This window comes from Pelodiscus sinensis, unplaced genomic scaffold (genome assembly GCF_049634645.1).
Source record: "Pelodiscus sinensis isolate JC-2024 unplaced genomic scaffold, ASM4963464v1 ctg76, whole genome shotgun sequence".
Lineage (NCBI taxonomy): Eukaryota > Metazoa > Chordata > Testudines > Trionychidae > Pelodiscus > Pelodiscus sinensis.
Genome location: NW_027465891.1, coordinates 1 through 17479, shown reverse-complemented (window position 1 = coordinate 17479; position 17479 = coordinate 1). Strand labels below are relative to the sequence as shown.

The 17479-nt window shown below is 69.5% G+C and overlaps 1 protein-coding gene across 2 annotated transcripts in view; it reads right to left on the bottom strand.

Annotated features, from left to right (window-relative positions):
• The window catches only part of EBF4 (EBF family member 4), a 47261-nt gene extending 29788 nt beyond the window's left edge, over positions 1 to 17473 (bottom strand). For both annotated transcript variants that reach the window (XM_075916077.1, XM_075916078.1), the window contains exons 1-3: positions 17443 to 17473; positions 15847 to 15920; positions 11428 to 11496 (exon numbers count right to left, since the gene is read on the bottom strand). In XM_075916077.1, the coding sequence (XP_075772192.1) occupies positions 11428 to 11496; positions 15847 to 15920; positions 17443 to 17454 (155 nt within the window). In that variant the 5' untranslated portion in view covers positions 17455 to 17473. The remainder of the gene's footprint in view (positions 1 to 11427; positions 11497 to 15846; positions 15921 to 17442) is intronic.
• Positions 17474 to 17479: the final 6 nt, after the last annotated feature.

Genomic DNA, 17479 nt, shown 5'->3' with positions numbered 1-17479 from the left:
GACTTCTTCACCTCGGAGCGCGGCAGCCGCGCATATGGGCCCGGGAGTTAAAAATAAAGACAATGCGCATACATTAGCATCCCTAATGCACCACGCTCCCCATTTAATATGCAAATTCCCAGCCACGCTGCCGAACACCTTCTGTTCCGAGCGCATAAATTTGAATTGGCAATTAGAATAATCTTGTATAATTAATGAAAAGCGTCAATTTTAGCTCCTAAGTAATTTGATTAACATGTTGATAGGGCACTTACCGGGCTCTCTAAACCAGTGGGGCTGGGCGCCAGGGGACGCGGGAGCGGGGCGCCCGGGGAGGGGAAGCCTGGCCCCCCAGCTGACCTGGGCAAGGACGGGCTGCTGCGGGGCAGGAAGGCAGGGCGGGGCCGTGGAGAGTCGCTGGAAGGAGACAGGCCACCCCCATGCTGGAGGGAACGATGGGAAACCCGGGGGGGAAGGGGCCTCACTTTATCCGAAGGGGCCTTTCCGGGGCGCCGGGTGGACTTGGCCTTTCGTCCCGCTCTCCGCCGGCGGTTCCTGCTGCCCCCGGTTCACAGCGCGACGCCCTTCGCTGGGGCTTTGCCTCGCTTTGAGAGCGGGGGCGGCCCAGCTGGGGGGTCCCTGCAGAGCTCCCTGCTCCCCCGGGCTTTGGTGCAGGTGGGGGCCAAGGTTTTCCATTCAAGTGCGGAAGAAATTTTGTTGTGTGCACGGAAGCATGTGTGGATGTGCACCACCAGGAGAAACAGGCTGCTGGCTGCTGCTGGCTGGGGGCGCTCTGCCAATCCGTGGGGCAGCACCGGAATCTCTCCTGGGTGGCTGCCCCAGTGCCTGGCTTCCACGCAACGCTGGGCGGCGTGCAGGGGGAAGGAGGAACAGGCCCCCCAGCTTCCCCTAGGCAGTGACTCAGACACCCCAGAGGGGCCAGCGGCCAGAGGAGGCCCAGAGCCCTATGGTGTGAGGTTGAGGGCGGGGCCAGGCCCTTAGCCATGGAGCTTAGGGGCTGGAGCCGGGTGCAGGGGAGGGGGCTACGATTGGACACAGGGAGAGAGACCTTCCTGAAGCCCAAGCACTTGCCCTCTGGTTGCCTTGGAAATCCCACGGGGCCCTAAGTCGGTGGGGGAGTCATAGTCGGGCACCTGGCTGACAGGGGAGTCTCAGTTCTTTTCTAACCCTGTTAAAGTCCTGGTCTTCACAACATCCCCTGGCAAGGAGTTCCACAGGTTGACTGTGCACTGCATGAAGGAAACCTTCCTTTTGTTTGTTTTAAACCTAGTACCTCTTCATTTCCTTTGGTGGCCCCTCGTTCATGTGTTAAGGGAACAAGTAAATAACTTTTCCTTATTCACGTTCTCCACTCCAGCCATGATTTTATAGACCTGGCCCTGATCTGTGGAACTCCTTGCCACTACAGAGAAGAGGCCACAACCCATAAACGACCCACATGGCTCATTCCTTCACTAAGTCCTTCATGCACGGACCCGTCCCCCACCCACGCCCCCAAGGAACTCGGGAGGGAGATGCTGTTCTCCCTCGTGGTTCGAGGGCGCGGGGGGGGCGGTCAGAGTTGCCGCGCAGGGCCGGGCAGCTGCCAGCTCTGCAGAGGGGGAAGCTACGGCCCGACGGGAGGAGACAGGCGCGACTGTAACGCAAGGGGCAGGGACCACGCAAGGCGCGGGGCGATGGCCCAGCCCAGCCGGCCAGGCCTCCCTCGAGGACAAAGCTGGCCCAGAGCCAGAGCAGAAGGGACCTCAGGAGTCAGGGCGCCCAGCCCCCTGCCCAAGGCAGGACCAGCCCAACTCAATCAGCCCAGCCAGGGCTTGGTCCAGCCGGGACTGAAACCTTCTAGGGATGGAGAATCCCCCCCTCCCTAGGGAACCAGCCCAGCGCTTCCCCCCCCTGCCTAATGTCCAACCTGGACCTCCCCCCCTGCAACTTGAGCCCATTGCTCCTCGTTCTGCATCCGCCCCCCTGAGAACAGCCTCTCGCCAGCCTCTTGGGGACCCCCCTGCAGGGAGCTGCCGGCTGCTCCCCAATCCCCCCTCGCTCTTCCCTTCTGCAGACGGAACAAGCCCCAGTCCCTCAGCCCCCCCCTCGTAGGTCGTGCTCTCCAGCCCCCTTTCATCGCCCCCCCGGCCCCTCTCCAGTGCGCCCACGTCCTTCCTGTGGGGGGGGGCCTGGACCCTTCCTGTAGGGGGGGGGCCCTCCGGCCCCTGCAGCGTTCCTCAGCTGGGCCCGGCCCGGGACCGCTCCCCCCTCCGCATGGGGCACAGCACCCGGCCAGCGCGGGCCGGCCTGGCTCTGCCCTCCCGCTCTCCGGCCAGGAGCGGGCCAGTGTCCCGGGGGCGGGCACCTCCTGGCACGGAGCCCCCGCCCCAGCTGCCGCGGGCCCGGCTCCTTGACTCCTCCCCAGCGCGTGCACCTTCCGGCGGGTCCTGCAGGCAGGAGGCTGTGAGCAGCAGAGCCCCGATTCCCCAGCCAGCCCCCCCGCTGCCCGGCCCGGCCTGCCCCCAGAACCAGGCAGGACGGGCTCCGTGGGCCGCGCCGGGGGCGAGGACACTCCTCCGCTGGCAGCAAGGCGGGGCCCTGGGCTCGCACCCCATCGCTCTTACCCGGGGGCTCCCCTGGAGCGGCCTGCACCCCCTCCTGGCAGCAGAGAGGGACAGACAAACAGGGCTGTGTAGGGACAGGGGGACGGCGCGCCCTGCCCCCGGCATGCTGCCCGCACTGGGGCCAGAGGGGCGCGAAGGGCCGTGGCACACAATGGCCTGCCACGGGTTGGGAGGGGTTTGAGTCTTTCCCCGTCAGGGCCTTTGCTCTCCGGCCTCAACCACACATGGCACAGGCACCGAGGCACACAAAGCCCAGGCGGGCTCTTCCCCCTCCCAGCGCCCAGCACACAGGCAGGAACACGCCGGGCATTGGGACAGTGCACACGCACACTAACACATGTGCTCACAACTGCCCACACACGCTAGCACACACACTAAAACGTGTGCTCACAACTGCCCCCCACACGCTAGCACACACACTACCACGTGTGCTCACAACCGCCAAGACACACACATGCTAGCATACAGACTGGGGGTCTGTCTACACTACCCCCTAGTTCGAACTAGCGGGGTAATGTAGTCATTCGGAGTTGCAAATGAAGCCTGGGATTTGAATTTCCCGGGCTTAATTTGCATGAAGCCGGGCGCCGCCATTTTTAAATGCCGGCTAGTTCGGACTGTGTGCCCGCGGCTACACGCGGCTACACGCGGCTACATGCGGCTACACGCGGCTACACGCGGCACGGAGTAGCTAGTTCGGACTAGCCTTCCTATCCAAACTAGCTGCACGCCTCGTTCCACGACGGGGAAGTGCTGTAACAGCGACAGGCTGACGCCCTCGGACAGACCAAGGACCGGGCAGCCCAGGTGCCCGGGCTCCTCTGTGGGGCAGAGGCGAGAGACCAGAGGGGAGCCCCCGGTTGCCCCCCGACTGGCAGGAGCGACGGGGCGGGGTGTTCTCCTCACCTGGTCGCCTCTTCCACCAGGGCACCCGGCACAGTGGGCACGGGCTGGACGCACCCTCGGTCTGACCCCATGTGACCGGTTGGTACCACCCCCAACACACACGGACAGAGTCACACACGCTAACACACGCACATACACCCCAACACACACGGACAGAGTCACACACGCTAACACACGCACATACACCCCAACACACACGGACAGAGTCACACACGCTAACACACGCACATACACCCCAACACACACATACAGAGTCACACACGCTAACACACGCACATACACCCCAACACACACATACAGAGTCACACACGCTAACACACGCACATACACCCCAACACACATGTACAGAGTCACACACGCTAACACAGGCACATACACCCCAACACACACGTACAGAGTCACACGCGCTAACACACGCACATACACCCCAACACACACGTACAGAGTCACACGCGCTAACACACGCACATAACCCCAACACACACATACAGTCACACGCGCTAACACACGCACATACACCCCAACACACACGTACAGAGTCACGCGCGCTAACACACGCACATAACCCCAACACACACGTACAGAGTCACACGCACTGACACACGCACATACACCCCAACACACACGTACAGAGTCACACGCGCTAACACACGCACATACACCCCAACACACACGTAGAGTCACACGCGCTAACACACGCACATACACCCCAACACACACGTAGAGTCACACGCGCTAACACACGCACATACACCCCAACACACACGTACAGAGTCACACGCGCTAACACACGCACATACACCCCAACACACACGTACAGAGTCACACGCGCTAACACACGCACATACACCCCAACACACACGTACAGAGTCACACGCGCTAACACACGCACATACACCCCGACACACACAGACAGAGTCACACGCGCTAACACACGCACATACACCCTGACACACAGACAGATTCACACGCATTACCACACGCACATACACCCCGATACACAGGCAGATTCACACACATTAACACACACACATGCAGCCTGACACACACGGACAGGCTCACACACGCTAACACAGTGCATACACAGTGCAGACGATACTAAACTGTTCAAGATAGTCAAGACAGAAGCAGACTGTGAGGGACTCCAAGAAGATCTCACCAAACTGAGTGATTGGGCAACAAAATGGCAAATGAAATTTAATGTGGATAAGTGTAAAGTAATGCACATCGGGAAAAATAACCCCAACTATACGTACAGTATGATGGGGGCTAATCTGGCTACGACAAATCAGGAAAGATCTTGGAGTTATCGTGGACAGTTCTCTGAAAACGTCCACGCAGTGTGCAGCGGCGGTCAAAAAGGCAAATAGGATGTTAAGAATTACTAAAAAAGGGATAGAAAATAAGACGCAGAATATCTTACTGCCCCTGTATAAAACTATGGTACGCCCACATCTTGAATACTGTGTACAGATGTGGTCTCCTCACCTCAAAGAAGATATTTTGGCCTTGGAAAGGGCTCAGAAAAGGGCAACTAAAATGATTAGGGGTTTGGAACAGGTCCCATATGAGGAGAGGTTAAAGCGACTGGGACATTTCAGTTTAGAGAAGAGGAGACCGAGGGGGGATATGATAGAGGTCTATAAAATCATGAGTGGTGTGGAGAGGGCTGATAAAGAAAAGTTATTTATTAGTTCCCATAATAGAAGAACTAGAGGACACCAAATGAAATTAATGGGTAGCAGGTTTAAAACTAATAAAAGAAAGTTCTTCTTCACACAGCGTGTAGTCAACCTGTGGAACTCCTTGCCAGAGGAGGCTGTGAAGGCTAGGACTATAATAGAGTTTAAAGAGAAGCTAGATAATTTCATGGAGGTTAGGTCCATAAAAGGCTATTAGCCAGGGGATAAAATGGTGTCCCTGGCCTCTGTCTGTCAGAGGCTGGAGAGGGATGGCAGGAGACAAATCGCTTGATCATTGTCTTCGGTCCACCCTCTCTGGGGCACCCGGCACTGTCCACTGTTGACAGACAGGATACTGGGCTAGATGGACCTTTGGTCTGACCCGGTACAGCCGTTCTTATGTACACCCCAACACACACGGAGAGGGTAACACATGTTAACACACGCACATACATCCGGACACACACGGAAAGGGACACGCACTAACACACACACACACACGCACCCATACCCTGACACACATGGACAGGCTCACACATGCAAACGCACGCACTCACCTACGCCCCGACACGCACAGACAGGCTCCCACACGCTAACGCACGCACCCAGACACACTCGGACCCACACGCTACCAGACTACACGGGCCCTGCTCTGTCCTGATTGGCCAGGCACAGCCTGGCCTCGGCTTCCCCTGTTCCGATGGGACGGGTAGACGAGGCCCCAGTGCAGGAACTGGGGGGCCACTCCCCCCCCCCCGGCCGCGTGGTGGCAGCTGCATGGCTCGGTCCCGGTGCCAAGGGACAGGGAGGGGTGATTTGCATATGCAATTAGCTAACGAGCTCCCTTCCCTTCGCCGCACATCTGGCTCCCTGCATCACACCTCGTCTCGCAGACTGGCAGCTGGCCCCCCCCAGGCACCCTGGGCCATTGCCTGGCTCCCTCTCTGCCTGGCAGGCCCCCCCGACGTCTCCCCGCGGGGAGCCCTGGCCCCCGGGGCCGCGGCACGTTCCTTCGCGCCCTGCCATGGCCGCCTGCTGCCTCCGCCGGGCCAGGAGTCCTCCTCCCTGCACCCCACACTGCTGAGGGGCACGGGCGCCCTGCCAATGTGGCTTCTCCGGCCCAGTGCCAGCCGGGCCACTCCCCGCCCCCTGCCACGGGGCACAGACCCAGCCTGCTGGGCCACTCCCCGCCCCCTGCCACGGGGCCACAGACCCAGCCTGCCGGGCCACTCCCCGCCCCCTGCCACGGGGCACAGACCCAGCCTGCCGGGCCACTCCCCGCCCCCTGCCACGGGGCACAGACCCAGCCTGCTGGGCCACTCCCCGCCCCCTGCCACGGGGCCACAGACCCAGCCTGCTGGGCCACTCCCCGCCCCCTGCCACAGGGCACAGACCCAGCCTGCTGGGCCACTCCCCGCCCCCTGCCACAGGGCACAGACCCAGCCTGCTGGGCCACTCCCCGCCCCCTGCCACGGGGCACAGACCCAGCCTGCCGGGCCACTCCCCACCCCCTGCCACGGGGCCACAGACCCAGCCTGCCGGGCCACTCCCCGCCCCCTGCCACGGGGCACAGACCCAGCCTGCCGGGCCACTCCCCGCCCCCTGCCACAGGGCACAGACCCAGCCTGCTGGGCCACTCCCCGCCCCCTGCCACGGGGCACAGACCCAGCCTGCCGGGCCACTCCCCGCCCCCTGCCACGGGGCACAGACCCAGCCTGCCGGGCCACTCCCCGCCCCCTGCCACAGGGCACAGACCCAGCCTGCTGGGCCACTCCCCGCCCCCTGCCACGGGGCACAGACCCAGCCTGCCGGGCCACTCCCCGCCCCCTGCCACAGGGCACAGACCCAGCCTGCCGGGCCACTCCCCGCCCCCTGCCACGGGGCACAGACCCAGCCTGCTGGGCCACTCCCCGCCCCCTGCCACGGGGCCACAGACCCAGCCTGCCGGGCCACTCCCCGCCCCCTGCCACGGGGCCACAGACCCAGCCTGCCGGGCCACTCCCCGCCCCCTGCCACGGGGCACAGACCCAGCCTGCCGGGCCACTCCCCGCCCCCTGCCACGGGGTCACAGACCCAGCCTGCCGGGCCACTCCCCGCCCCCTGCCACGGAGCACAGACCCAGCCTGCCGGGCCACTCCCCGCCCCCTGCCACGGGGCACAGACCCAGCCTGCCGGGCCACTCCCCGCCCCCTGCCACGGGGCACAGACCCAGCCTGCCGGGCCACTCCCCACCCCCTGCCACGGGGCACAGACCCAGCCTGCCGGGCCACTCCCCGCCCCCTGCCACGGGGCACAGACCCAGCCTGCCGGGCCACTCCCCGCCCCCTGCCACGGGGCACAGACCCAGCCTGCCGGGCCACTCCCCGCCCCCTGCCACGGGGCCACAGACCCAGCCTGCTGGGCCACTCCCTGCCCCCTGCCACGGGGCCACAGACCCAGCCTGCTGGGCCACTCCCTGCCCCCTGCCACGGGGCACAGACCCAGCCTGCCGGGCCACTCCCCGCCCCCTGCCACGGAGCACAGACCCAGCCTGCCGGGCCACTCCCCGCCCCCTGCCACGGAGCACAGACCCAGCCTGCCGGGCCACTCCCCGCCCCCTGCTACGGGGCACAGACCCAGCCTGCCGGGCCACTCCCCGCCCCCTGCCACAGGGCACAGACCCAGCCTGCCGGGCCACTCCCCGCCCCCTGCCACGGGGCACAGACCCAGCCTGCCGGGCCACTCCCCGCCCCCTGCCACGGGGCACAGACCCAGCCTGTGTGCTCAGCGGGGGGCTGGTCATTGGACTCTGAGCCAGCCAAACCGCGTCTACCCACGGTTTCCAGAAAGATGCACCCGCGGGCAGAGGCCAACGGCGGGAAATTTCAGCCTGAACAAAGCGGGGGTGAGGTCAGGCGGCCGTAGCCACCGGCAGTTTCTGCGGCAGCCTCCGGGTGTCAGAGCAGGGCCTTTGGGGTTACACAGACGTGGCACATTGCAAGGCCCCCGACTCGCCGCTGGGGGCTCAGCCCAGGGCATCTCTGCCCCAGCAGCTGCGTGGCCCCGGGAATCGCAGCTGGCCACGGAGCCCTTCGCCCCTCCTCCCGCCGTGGCAGGGCCAAAAGGCAGTGGGGGGGGGAAGGGGAGCTGCAGCCACACTCCTTGTGGGCAAGTCTCTGCCTGGCAAAACCTGCCTCTGCAACTGGCTCCTTCGCAGAGACCCAGGCGCACCCGGCGAGGCCCCGGCACGGCCCTGCGAGGCCCCGGCACGGCCCTGCGAGTCCCCGGCATGGCCCTGCGAGGCCCCGGCACGGCCCGGCGAGGCCCCGGCACGGCCCGGCGAGTCCCCGGCACGGCCCGGCGAGGCCCCGGCACGGCCCGGCGAGGCCCCGGCACGGCCCGGCGAGGCCCCGGCACGGCACGGCGAGGCCCCGGCACGGCCCGGCGAGTCCCCGGCACGGCACGGCGAGGCCCCGGCACGGCCTGGCGAGGCCCCGGCACGGCCCTGCGAGTGGACACGTGGCACGTCCCCTTGGTTACATGTGCGTGGCTGACGAGCACAGCTGTGTGCAAACAGCCTGGGCACCTGGGAAAGGGAGCTGTGGGGGTGTGGCACAGCCTGGGTGGGGAGGGGCGTTCGCACATGGGTGTGTGCCTGGCCTGGCGTGGCTGCACGTGGCGTGTCCGAGGGGCTGGCTGGACACCACGTCAATGTCACCCTCGCACGGGTGGATGCCCCGTGAGCGCGCCTGCTCTCCGCACGGTGAGCCCGGCAGCGTCCCGGCACGACGCTCGCGCACGTCCCCGTGGGGCTCGCGGCAGCAGCTGTGTGTTGTGTGTTATTTATCTGTTGTCGTTGCGGTGCAAGCGGCGGGCTGGCGGCAAATGTCACTTCCGCCATCTGCCGCGTCTGGCTGCCTGGCTGCCGCGCAGGGGGCGGAGTGGGAGCGGCAGGCAGGGAGCCCGCGGGCAGGAAAGCAGCCGGGACGGCTGGCTCCCACGCGCTGCGGAGGGGGCTCCGGGCAGGCGACGAGACCAAGGCCTCAGCAGCCAAACCTGCCCCGGGATACCCCTTGGGAGGGAGCCACGAGCCGGGGCCGGAGCCAGCAGAGGCCCTGAGGGCCTTGGCGCACCCCAAGCCTGCTCCCCTCCCGCCTCTGACTCCCGGGGCCCAGCGCCCCGACAGGCCCCTCGAGCCGTGACCCCCAGTGGCACCGGTCCGGGCAGGAGCCGGGGGAGCCGGGCGACGCACAAAGAGCTGCCCAATTCGCGGTGGCCGCGGCGGGGAGGACGCGAGTCTGGCCCGCTGGCACGGGGGGGGGGGCCTCCCTCGTTTGCCCAACGTACAGACCCGCTTTAGGCCCCGATCCGGGGCACACGCTGGGGCAGGAACCCAGGGCTGGCGCTGCCGAGGGCGGCACTCGCTCCCCGGATCCCCAAGGGGCCCCCGCCCCCTGCCCCTCCCGGACCTGTGGGGCCCCAAGGAGCCGGCGACTCGGGGGGCTCTGAGGGGGGAATTCACACCCCACCCTGCTCCCGGGAGGCAGGGTCGCATGGGCCAGACGGCAAACGCTCCCTGCTGCTCTTTGGCCCTTCCTGTGACCCTGGCCTGCCCCCCAGCTCTGCCCTGCCCCCCGACAAGCCGGGCCTGGGGATTTTCGGGGGCCCGTCTGTCTCCTTGGCCTTGCTGAAAGCACCAACCCCCGGGGCACTTGTCTCACACAGGGCCAGCGTGCAGCCCCGGCCCCCGGCGGCAGAGGGCAGGGGGTTGGCGCAGGGGCGCGCTGCCGGAAGCCCCTGCCCATGGCTCGTGGCCCGGGTGGGCCCGTTGGCACAGCAGGGAAAGGCCCCCGGCAGCAAGGCGGCAGGCCGGGGATGGCTCTTCCCCAGGAGAACGTGCCGGGAGAGCCATGGGCCCAGCGGAGACACGGGGGGGGGGGGGGCGCAGAACTGACCCCTCCCCACACTTCACACGCCCTGGAGCCCCAGCCATAGTCACAAGGCGACAGTCCCCCGGGGCCGAGCCCGAGCGCTGGCACAATGCCCACGCCGGAGGCACTGACCAGCAACAGCAGGGCTGGAACTCGGCTTCTCCTGCCGCTGCAGCAGACGGAGAATCGCTGCTAGAGCAGTACAGGGCCTATGACACACAGCACAACAGTTCTGATTCCCTCCAGCAGAGCACAGTCACACACAGAGTCCAGCCCACGACCTGTCTGACAGCAGCCAGCCCAAGAAACCCCACAACTGGGTGATTATGGACTCGCCTCCCAGGTCCGGAGCTGAGGGGTGGGTCATGGCCAGAGCCTGCAGGAGTCACCCCCCCGTCTCCCCCCGAGGGGCCTTGCCCCGCTCCACGCCCCACCGCCCCCAGCGCGTGACCCGCAGTTCAACCCCTCCACACACCCCGGCAGGGCGACTCTCACCAGCCGTGCTGGGCCCATGACACACAGCGGGGCAGCTCTGTGCGCACCCAGCAGAGGGCAGCGGCGACCCAGGGACCCCGGCTCAGCCGCAGGCGCTTACAAAGCCCAAGAGCTCCGGGACCAGCTGCTCGTTTCCATGGCAACGCGCGGGTCCTCAGCCAGCTCCCCCTCCCCTCCCGGGGGGGCTGGTGCATGGGGCAGGGAGCCCCACAGGCCCCTTTGGAAAGCCCCATGGCAGAGGCCCTGCTGCCCCAGCAGGGTGAGAACCCTCGGCCCGAGTCTGCCTCGCAACAGGCAGAGCAGCTCCATCGGCAGGGGCCGCAGTCCCGCGGCCGGGGGTCCCGGGGATGGCGGGGGACACTGGGGGGGTCCCGTGGCCGGGGGCGCTGGGGGGGGTCCCGTGGCTGGGGCACTTGGGGTAGAGGGGGTCCTGTGGTTGGGGCACTGGGGGGGGGGGCCCGTGGCCGGGGGTTCTGGGGGGGTCCCGTGGCCGGGGACGCTGGAGGGGGTCCCGTGGCTGGGGGCATTGGGGGGGGTCCCCTGACCGGGGGTGCTGGAGGGGTCCCGTGGCTGGGGCACTTGGGGTGGGGGGGGGTCCTGTGGTTGGGGCACTGGGGGGGGTCCCGTGGCCGGGGGCGCTGGAGGGGTCCCCTGGCCGGGGGCGCTGGAGGGGGTCCTGTGGCTGGGGGTATTGGGGGGGTCCCCTGACCGGGGGCGCTGGGGGGTCCCGTGGCTGGGGGCATTGGGGGGGGTCTCCTGACCGGGGGCGCTGGGGGGTCCCGTGGCACGTGGGGCCGAGAGGGCCGGGGCGTCGGCGGGGCCCCTCACCTGTCGATGATGACGGGGTCGGACGGGGTCTCGTTGCGGTTCCCACAGCTCTTCTTGTCACAGCAGCGGCTGGGCCGGGCGGGGGAGAGACAAGAGCTGGGGTGAGGGGGGAACACCTGGCCCCCCACGCCCGGGCTGCCCTGAGCGCCCACCACTCCCCTCCTGCGGGGGGCAATGGTACAGGGCAGCCAGGCTGAGAACCCCGCAGGCCCCCCCCGCCCCACGCTGCCCCCAGCCCTTTCCCTCCCCCGACACCTCCATAGAGGCCCCCCCAGACCAGCCCTGCCCCCAGAGCCGCAGCCAGGGCCTGTGGGGATCCAGCCTGGGGCAGCAGCCAGACCCAAGACCCATGGGGAAGCCCCAGAGAGCCGGCTGCTGCCTGGGGGTCCCGGCCCTTCCTGAGCCTGGGGGGGCCAGGAGCACGGTTCCTGGGGGGGCGTCTGTCATGCCCCCGTCACGTTACTGGATTCTGAGGGGAGCAGGCAGGTCACTGCTGCACCCATGGGGGGGCACAAAGGGGCCATGTGAGGGGTCAAGCGAAAGCCTCTCTTCTGCTGGCTCTGTGCGTGCTCCTCGCGCGACTGTAACGTCGGAGACGCTGTGAGCACGGGCTCTGCGGATCCGACTATTCCCTGCGGGGCTGAGCAACGGGCGAGGGAGCTCGGCCTAGGGACAACGGCCCTTCATAGCCCGGGGACACCCCTCCAGAATGGGGACCGATACCTAGGGGCTGCCAGCAGGGGACACAGGGACAGGCCACGGGCCAGGTGACCTGCTGCAGCCAAGAAGAGACCCGGAAGGAGGGATACAGGGGCCATGTGGCCGACTCCATTTGGTGCTCCGCTCAGCCCTTCATCCCAGACGCGGCCTCGCAGGGAATCACCAGCCGGGAAGACCTGTGAACCCATCCTGGCATAGGATGTGCACCAAGGACTTTTAACCCAGCAGCTGCAACATCTCTGCTAGAGCCTGCACTGAGGACTGGGAGATTCGGTGCATGTAACGTAGGATCCTTTAACAGCCTCACTCTCAGGCTTTTCTTTCTCGTAGCAATAACCCTTTAGATGTTCGATGCTACAGGATTGGCCCAGCGTGATTTGTGGGTAAGATCCAGAGGGGAAATTGACCAGGGATCTGTGGCTGGTTTCTTGGAACCGGACAGGACTTGTTCGGGGTAGGTGGGTTTGGGTGCTAGGACCCCCCACCCGTCTGTTAGTCCTGGGGCTGTTTGGGGCACGGATATTGCTGGGGTGTTCGAGGGGTTTTGCTCGTGAGGCTCCAGACAGGCAGCTGAAGCGCTCTGTGGGACTGGTGTGTGGCCTGTTTGGGGAGGTCTCCAGTCTGGGGGCTGTAAGGAGCCCCAAATCTGAGCAATTTGCCCTGAGCGGACGCCCTCAGCTGTGCCCAGACCCGGCCCGGCCCATCACACCCCCTGGCTTGGAGCTGGGGGTTAATCACAGGGGGGCAAAGCTGCAGGACTGGCCCAGCAAGCCAGCCCCTGCCTGCCCACCCAAGGAAGGGGCCCCGGGGTGTCGTTGGCTGGGGACAGGGGACCCCACGGAGCCCTGGGGGGCAGGGAGCCAGCCAGGCCCAGCACGCGGCCGGGAGCTTGGGCGACCCGGCTCCTCCCCGACCTGGGGCAAAACGCCACTCGGGCATCTGGGGGCTCAGACCCCTGGCCCCTCTAGCTAAACGCCCCCGCCCTGGGCACGTGGGGGGGGGGGGTCGCTGCTCACCGGGGGGTCGGAACCACTGCCTTGTGGGGGGTTCTGCCCCCCATCTCCCAGCCTGGCCCCACTGCAGCCATGGGCAGCGCTGCCCCCCATCTCCCAGCCCGGCCCCACTGCAGCCACGGGCAGCGCTGCTCCCCATCTCCCAGCCTGGCCCCACTGCAGCCACGGGCAGCGCTGCCCCCCATCTCCTAGCCCAGCCCCACTGCAGCCACAGGCAGCGCTGGCCCCCATCTCCCAGCCCGGCCCCACTGCAGCCACGGGCAGCGCTGCCCCCCATCTCCCAGCCTGGCCCCACTGCAGCCACGGGCAGCGCTGCCCCCCATCTCCCAGCCTGGCCCCACTGCAGCCACGGGCAGCGCTGCCCCCCATCTCCCAGCCTGGCCCCACTGCAGCCACGGGCAGCGCTGCCCCCCATCTCCCAGCCTGGCCCCACTGCAGCCACGGGCAGCGCTGCCCCCCATCTCCCAGCCTGGCCCCACTGCAGCCACGGGCAGCGCTGCCCCCCATCTCCCAGCCTGGCCCCACTGCAGCCACGGGCAGCGCTGCCCCCCATCTCCCAGCCCGGCCCCACTGCAGCTGGAGCCCCAGGCAGGGCGGGCAGAGGGCAGCCCCATGAGGGGGCGGTAGCCGGCCGGCAGCGGGCCCAGGGGCTCGGTGGCACACAAAGCCGGGGGGGTGAGCAGCCCCCCGCCCCGTCCCCTGGGCCCCGGGCTCATTAGCGAGGCTCCTGGAGATCAATTAGCTGGGACGGCGGCGCTGACGCAGCCGCTAATTCCCACAAACACCGCGCCAGCCGTAAACACGGCGGCGGTAATGGGGCACCAGGGACCAGCTGGGGGAGGGACGCTCCCGGCCCCGTGGCCCCCCCGCCGTGTGCCGCTGCCCCCGGCCCTCGGCCCCCAGCACCCAGCCCGGCTCGGCTGCCCCCTCCCCGGGTGCCTGGCCTGGGCGGCCGTGGGGCTCAGTGCCGGGGTGGGCGCCGGGGGGTCTGGCTCCCTGCAGTCGGCCGTGCCCAGGGGCGAGCCCTGCAGCGGGGGGCTGGGGACATGGGCCTTGGGCAGGGTGGGGGGTTGGGCAGGGCCCAGGGATACAGGGGGCTGGGCAGGGTGGGAGCTGGGGACACAGGGGGCCCTGGGCAGGGCTGGGGATGTGGGCAGGGGGCCAGGGGCCCTGGGCAGGGTGGGGCCCAGGGATACAGGGGGCTGGGCAGGGTGGGAACTGGGGACACAGGGGGCCCGGGCAGTACGGGGGCCGGGGATGCGGGCAGGGGGCCGGGGACACAGGGGGCCCTGGGCAGTACGGGGGCCAGGGATGCGGGCGGGGGCCGGGGATACGGGCGGGGGCCGGGGACACAGGGGCCTCGGGCAGGGCGGGGGCCGGGGATACGGGCGGGGGGCCGGGGACACAGGGGCCTCGGGCAGGGCGGGGGCCGGGGATACGGGCGGGGGCCGGGGACACAGGGGCCTCGGGCAGGGCGGGGGCCGGGGATACGGGCGGGGGCCGGGGACACAGGGGGCCCCGGGCAGGGCGGGGGCCGGGGATACGGGCGGGGGCCGGGGACACAGGGGGCCCCGGGCAGGGCGGGGGCCGGGGATACGGGCGGGGGCCGGGGACACAGGGGGCCCCGGGCAGGGCGGGGGCCGGGGACACAGGGGGCCCCGGGCAGGGCGGGGGCCGGGGATACGGGCGGGGGCCGGGGACACAGGGGGCCCCGGGCAGGGCGGGGGCCGGGGATACGGGCGGGGGCCGGGGACACAGGGGCCTCGGGCAGGGCGGGGGCCGGGGATACGGGCGGGGGCCGGGGATACGGGCGGGGGGCCGGGGACACAGGGGCCCCGGGCAGGGCGGGGGCCGGGGATACGGGCGGGGGCCGGGGACACAGGGGGCCTCGGGCAGGGCGGGGGCCGGGGATACGGGCGGGGGCCGGGGACACAGGGGCCTCGGGCAGGGCGGGGGCCGGGGATACGGGCGGGGGGCCGGGGACACAGGGGCCTCGGGCAGGGCGGGGGCCGGGGATACGGGCGGGGGCCGGGGATACGGGCGGGGGCCGGGGACACAGGGGCCCCGGGCAGGGCGGGGGCCGGGGATACGGGCGGGGGCCGGGGATACGGGCGGGGGCCGGGGACACAGGGGCCTCGGGCAGGGCGGGGGCCGGGGATACGGGCGGGGGCTGGGGATACGGGCGGGGGCCGGGGACACAGGGGCCTCGGGCAGGGCGGGGGCCGGGATACGGGCGGGGGCTGGGGATACGGGCGGGGGCCGGGGACACAGGGGGCCCCGGGCAGGGCGGGGGCCGGGGGATACGGGCGGGGGCTGGGGATACGGGCGGGGGCCGGGGACACAGGGGCCTCGGGCAGGGCGGGGGCCGGGGATACGGGCGGGGGCTGGGGATACGGGCGGGGGCCGGGGACACAGGGGCCTCGGGCAGGGCGGGGGCCGGGGATACGGGCGGGGGCTGGGGATACGGGCGGGGGCCGGGGACACAGGGGCCTCGGGCAGGGCGGGGGCCGGGGATACGGGCGGGGGCCGGGGATACGGGCGGGGGCTGGGGATACGGGCGGGGGCCGGGGACACAGGGGGCCCCGGGCAGGGCGGGGGCCGGGGATACGGGCGGGGGCCGGGGACACACCCGGCTGGAGGGGGACCCACCCACAGACTCGCGCCCCCGGCTGAGCCCCCCACCCACCTGCACATGATCTCGTGGGTCAGCAGCACGCGGCACATCTCCGGGTTCTTGTCCTGCCCCTCGTAGATGATGGCCTGGAGGGAGAGCAGGGCTGAGGGGAGCCCCGCGACAGAGCTGCCCGGTAGGGGGGCCAGCCCAGCCCAGCCCCCACCCACAGGCCCTCCCCTGGCTGGTTGGGGGACGGGGGGGCCAGGGGAGGGGGGCGTCTTTAGGAAAGCCGGGCTGGGGGCAGGGCTGGACAGAGCGGGATCGGGGGGGGGCGGGGTGGGGGTGGGGCGGGACAGAGCGGGATCGGGGGGGGGTGGGGGCGGGGCGGGGCGGGGCGGGGCGGGGCGGGACAGAGCGGGATCGGGGGGGGGCGGGGTTGGGGCGGGGGGGGACAGAGCAGGATCGGGGGGCGGGGTGGGGGCGGGGCGGGACAGAGCGGGATCGGGGGGGCGGGGTGGGGGCGGGGGGGGACAGAGCAGGATCGGGGGGCAGGGTGGGGGCGGGGCTGGGGAGTGGATGGGCTGGGTGCAGGGGGGCAGCGGCAGGAGGGCAGGGCAGGGGTGGGCTAGATGGGGTGGAAACAGGAGGGCGGGACAGGTCGGGGGGCAGGGCTGGATGGGTCGGGATCAGGGGGGCAGGGCTGGATGGGTCGGGATCAGGGGGGCAGGGCTGGGAGGGGCGGGCTGGATGGGTCGGGATCAGGGGGGCAGGGCTGGATGGGTCGGGATCAGGGGGGCAGGGCTGGGAGTGGATGGGCTGGGTGCAGGGGGGCGGCGGCAGGAGGGCAGGGCAGGGGTGGGCTAGATGGGGTGGAAGCAGGAGGGCGGGACAGGTCGGGGGCAGGGCTGGACGGGGCGGAATCAGGGGGGCAGGGCTGGGAGGGGGCGGGCTGGACGGGGTGGGTGCAGGGGGGCAGGGCTGGGAGGGGGCGGGCTGGACGGGGCGGGATCAGGGGGGCAGGGCTGGGAGAGGCGGGCTGGATGGGTCGGGATCAGGGGGGCAGGGCTGGATGGGTCGGGATCAGGGGGGCAGGGCTGGGAGTGGATGGGCTGGGTGCAGGGGGGGCGGGCGGCAGGAGGGCAGGGCAGGGGTGGGCTAGATGGGGTGGAAGCAGGAGGGCGGGACAGGTCGGGGGCAGGGCTGGACGGGGCGGAATCAGGGGGGCAGGGCTGGGAGGGGGCGGGCTGGACGGGGTGGGTGCAGGGGGGCAGGGCTGGGAGGGGGGCGGGCTGGACGGGGCGGGATCAGGGGGGCAGGGCTGGGAGGGGGCGGGCTGGATGGGTCGGGATCAGGGGGGCAGGGCTGGGAGGGGGGCGGGCTGGATGGGTCGGGATCAGGGGGGCAGGGCTGGGAGGGGCGGGCTGGATGGGTCGGGATCAGGGGGGCAGGGCTGGGAGGGGGGCGGGCTGGATGGGGCGGGATCAGGGGGGCAGGGCTGGACGGGGTGGGTGCAGGGGGGCAGGGCCGGAGAAGGCCGAGAGCCAGGCCAGGGCTGGGTGGCACCGCGGAGGCACCGGACTTGCTGAGATCGGTGACGGGGTCCGAGCCCCCAGCCTGCCCCCCCCCGAGCTGTCCCTGCCCCCCCCCCGTTCCCCCCCAGGCCGGTACCTGCTTGGACATGGAGTCAATGAGCCGCACGTAGACG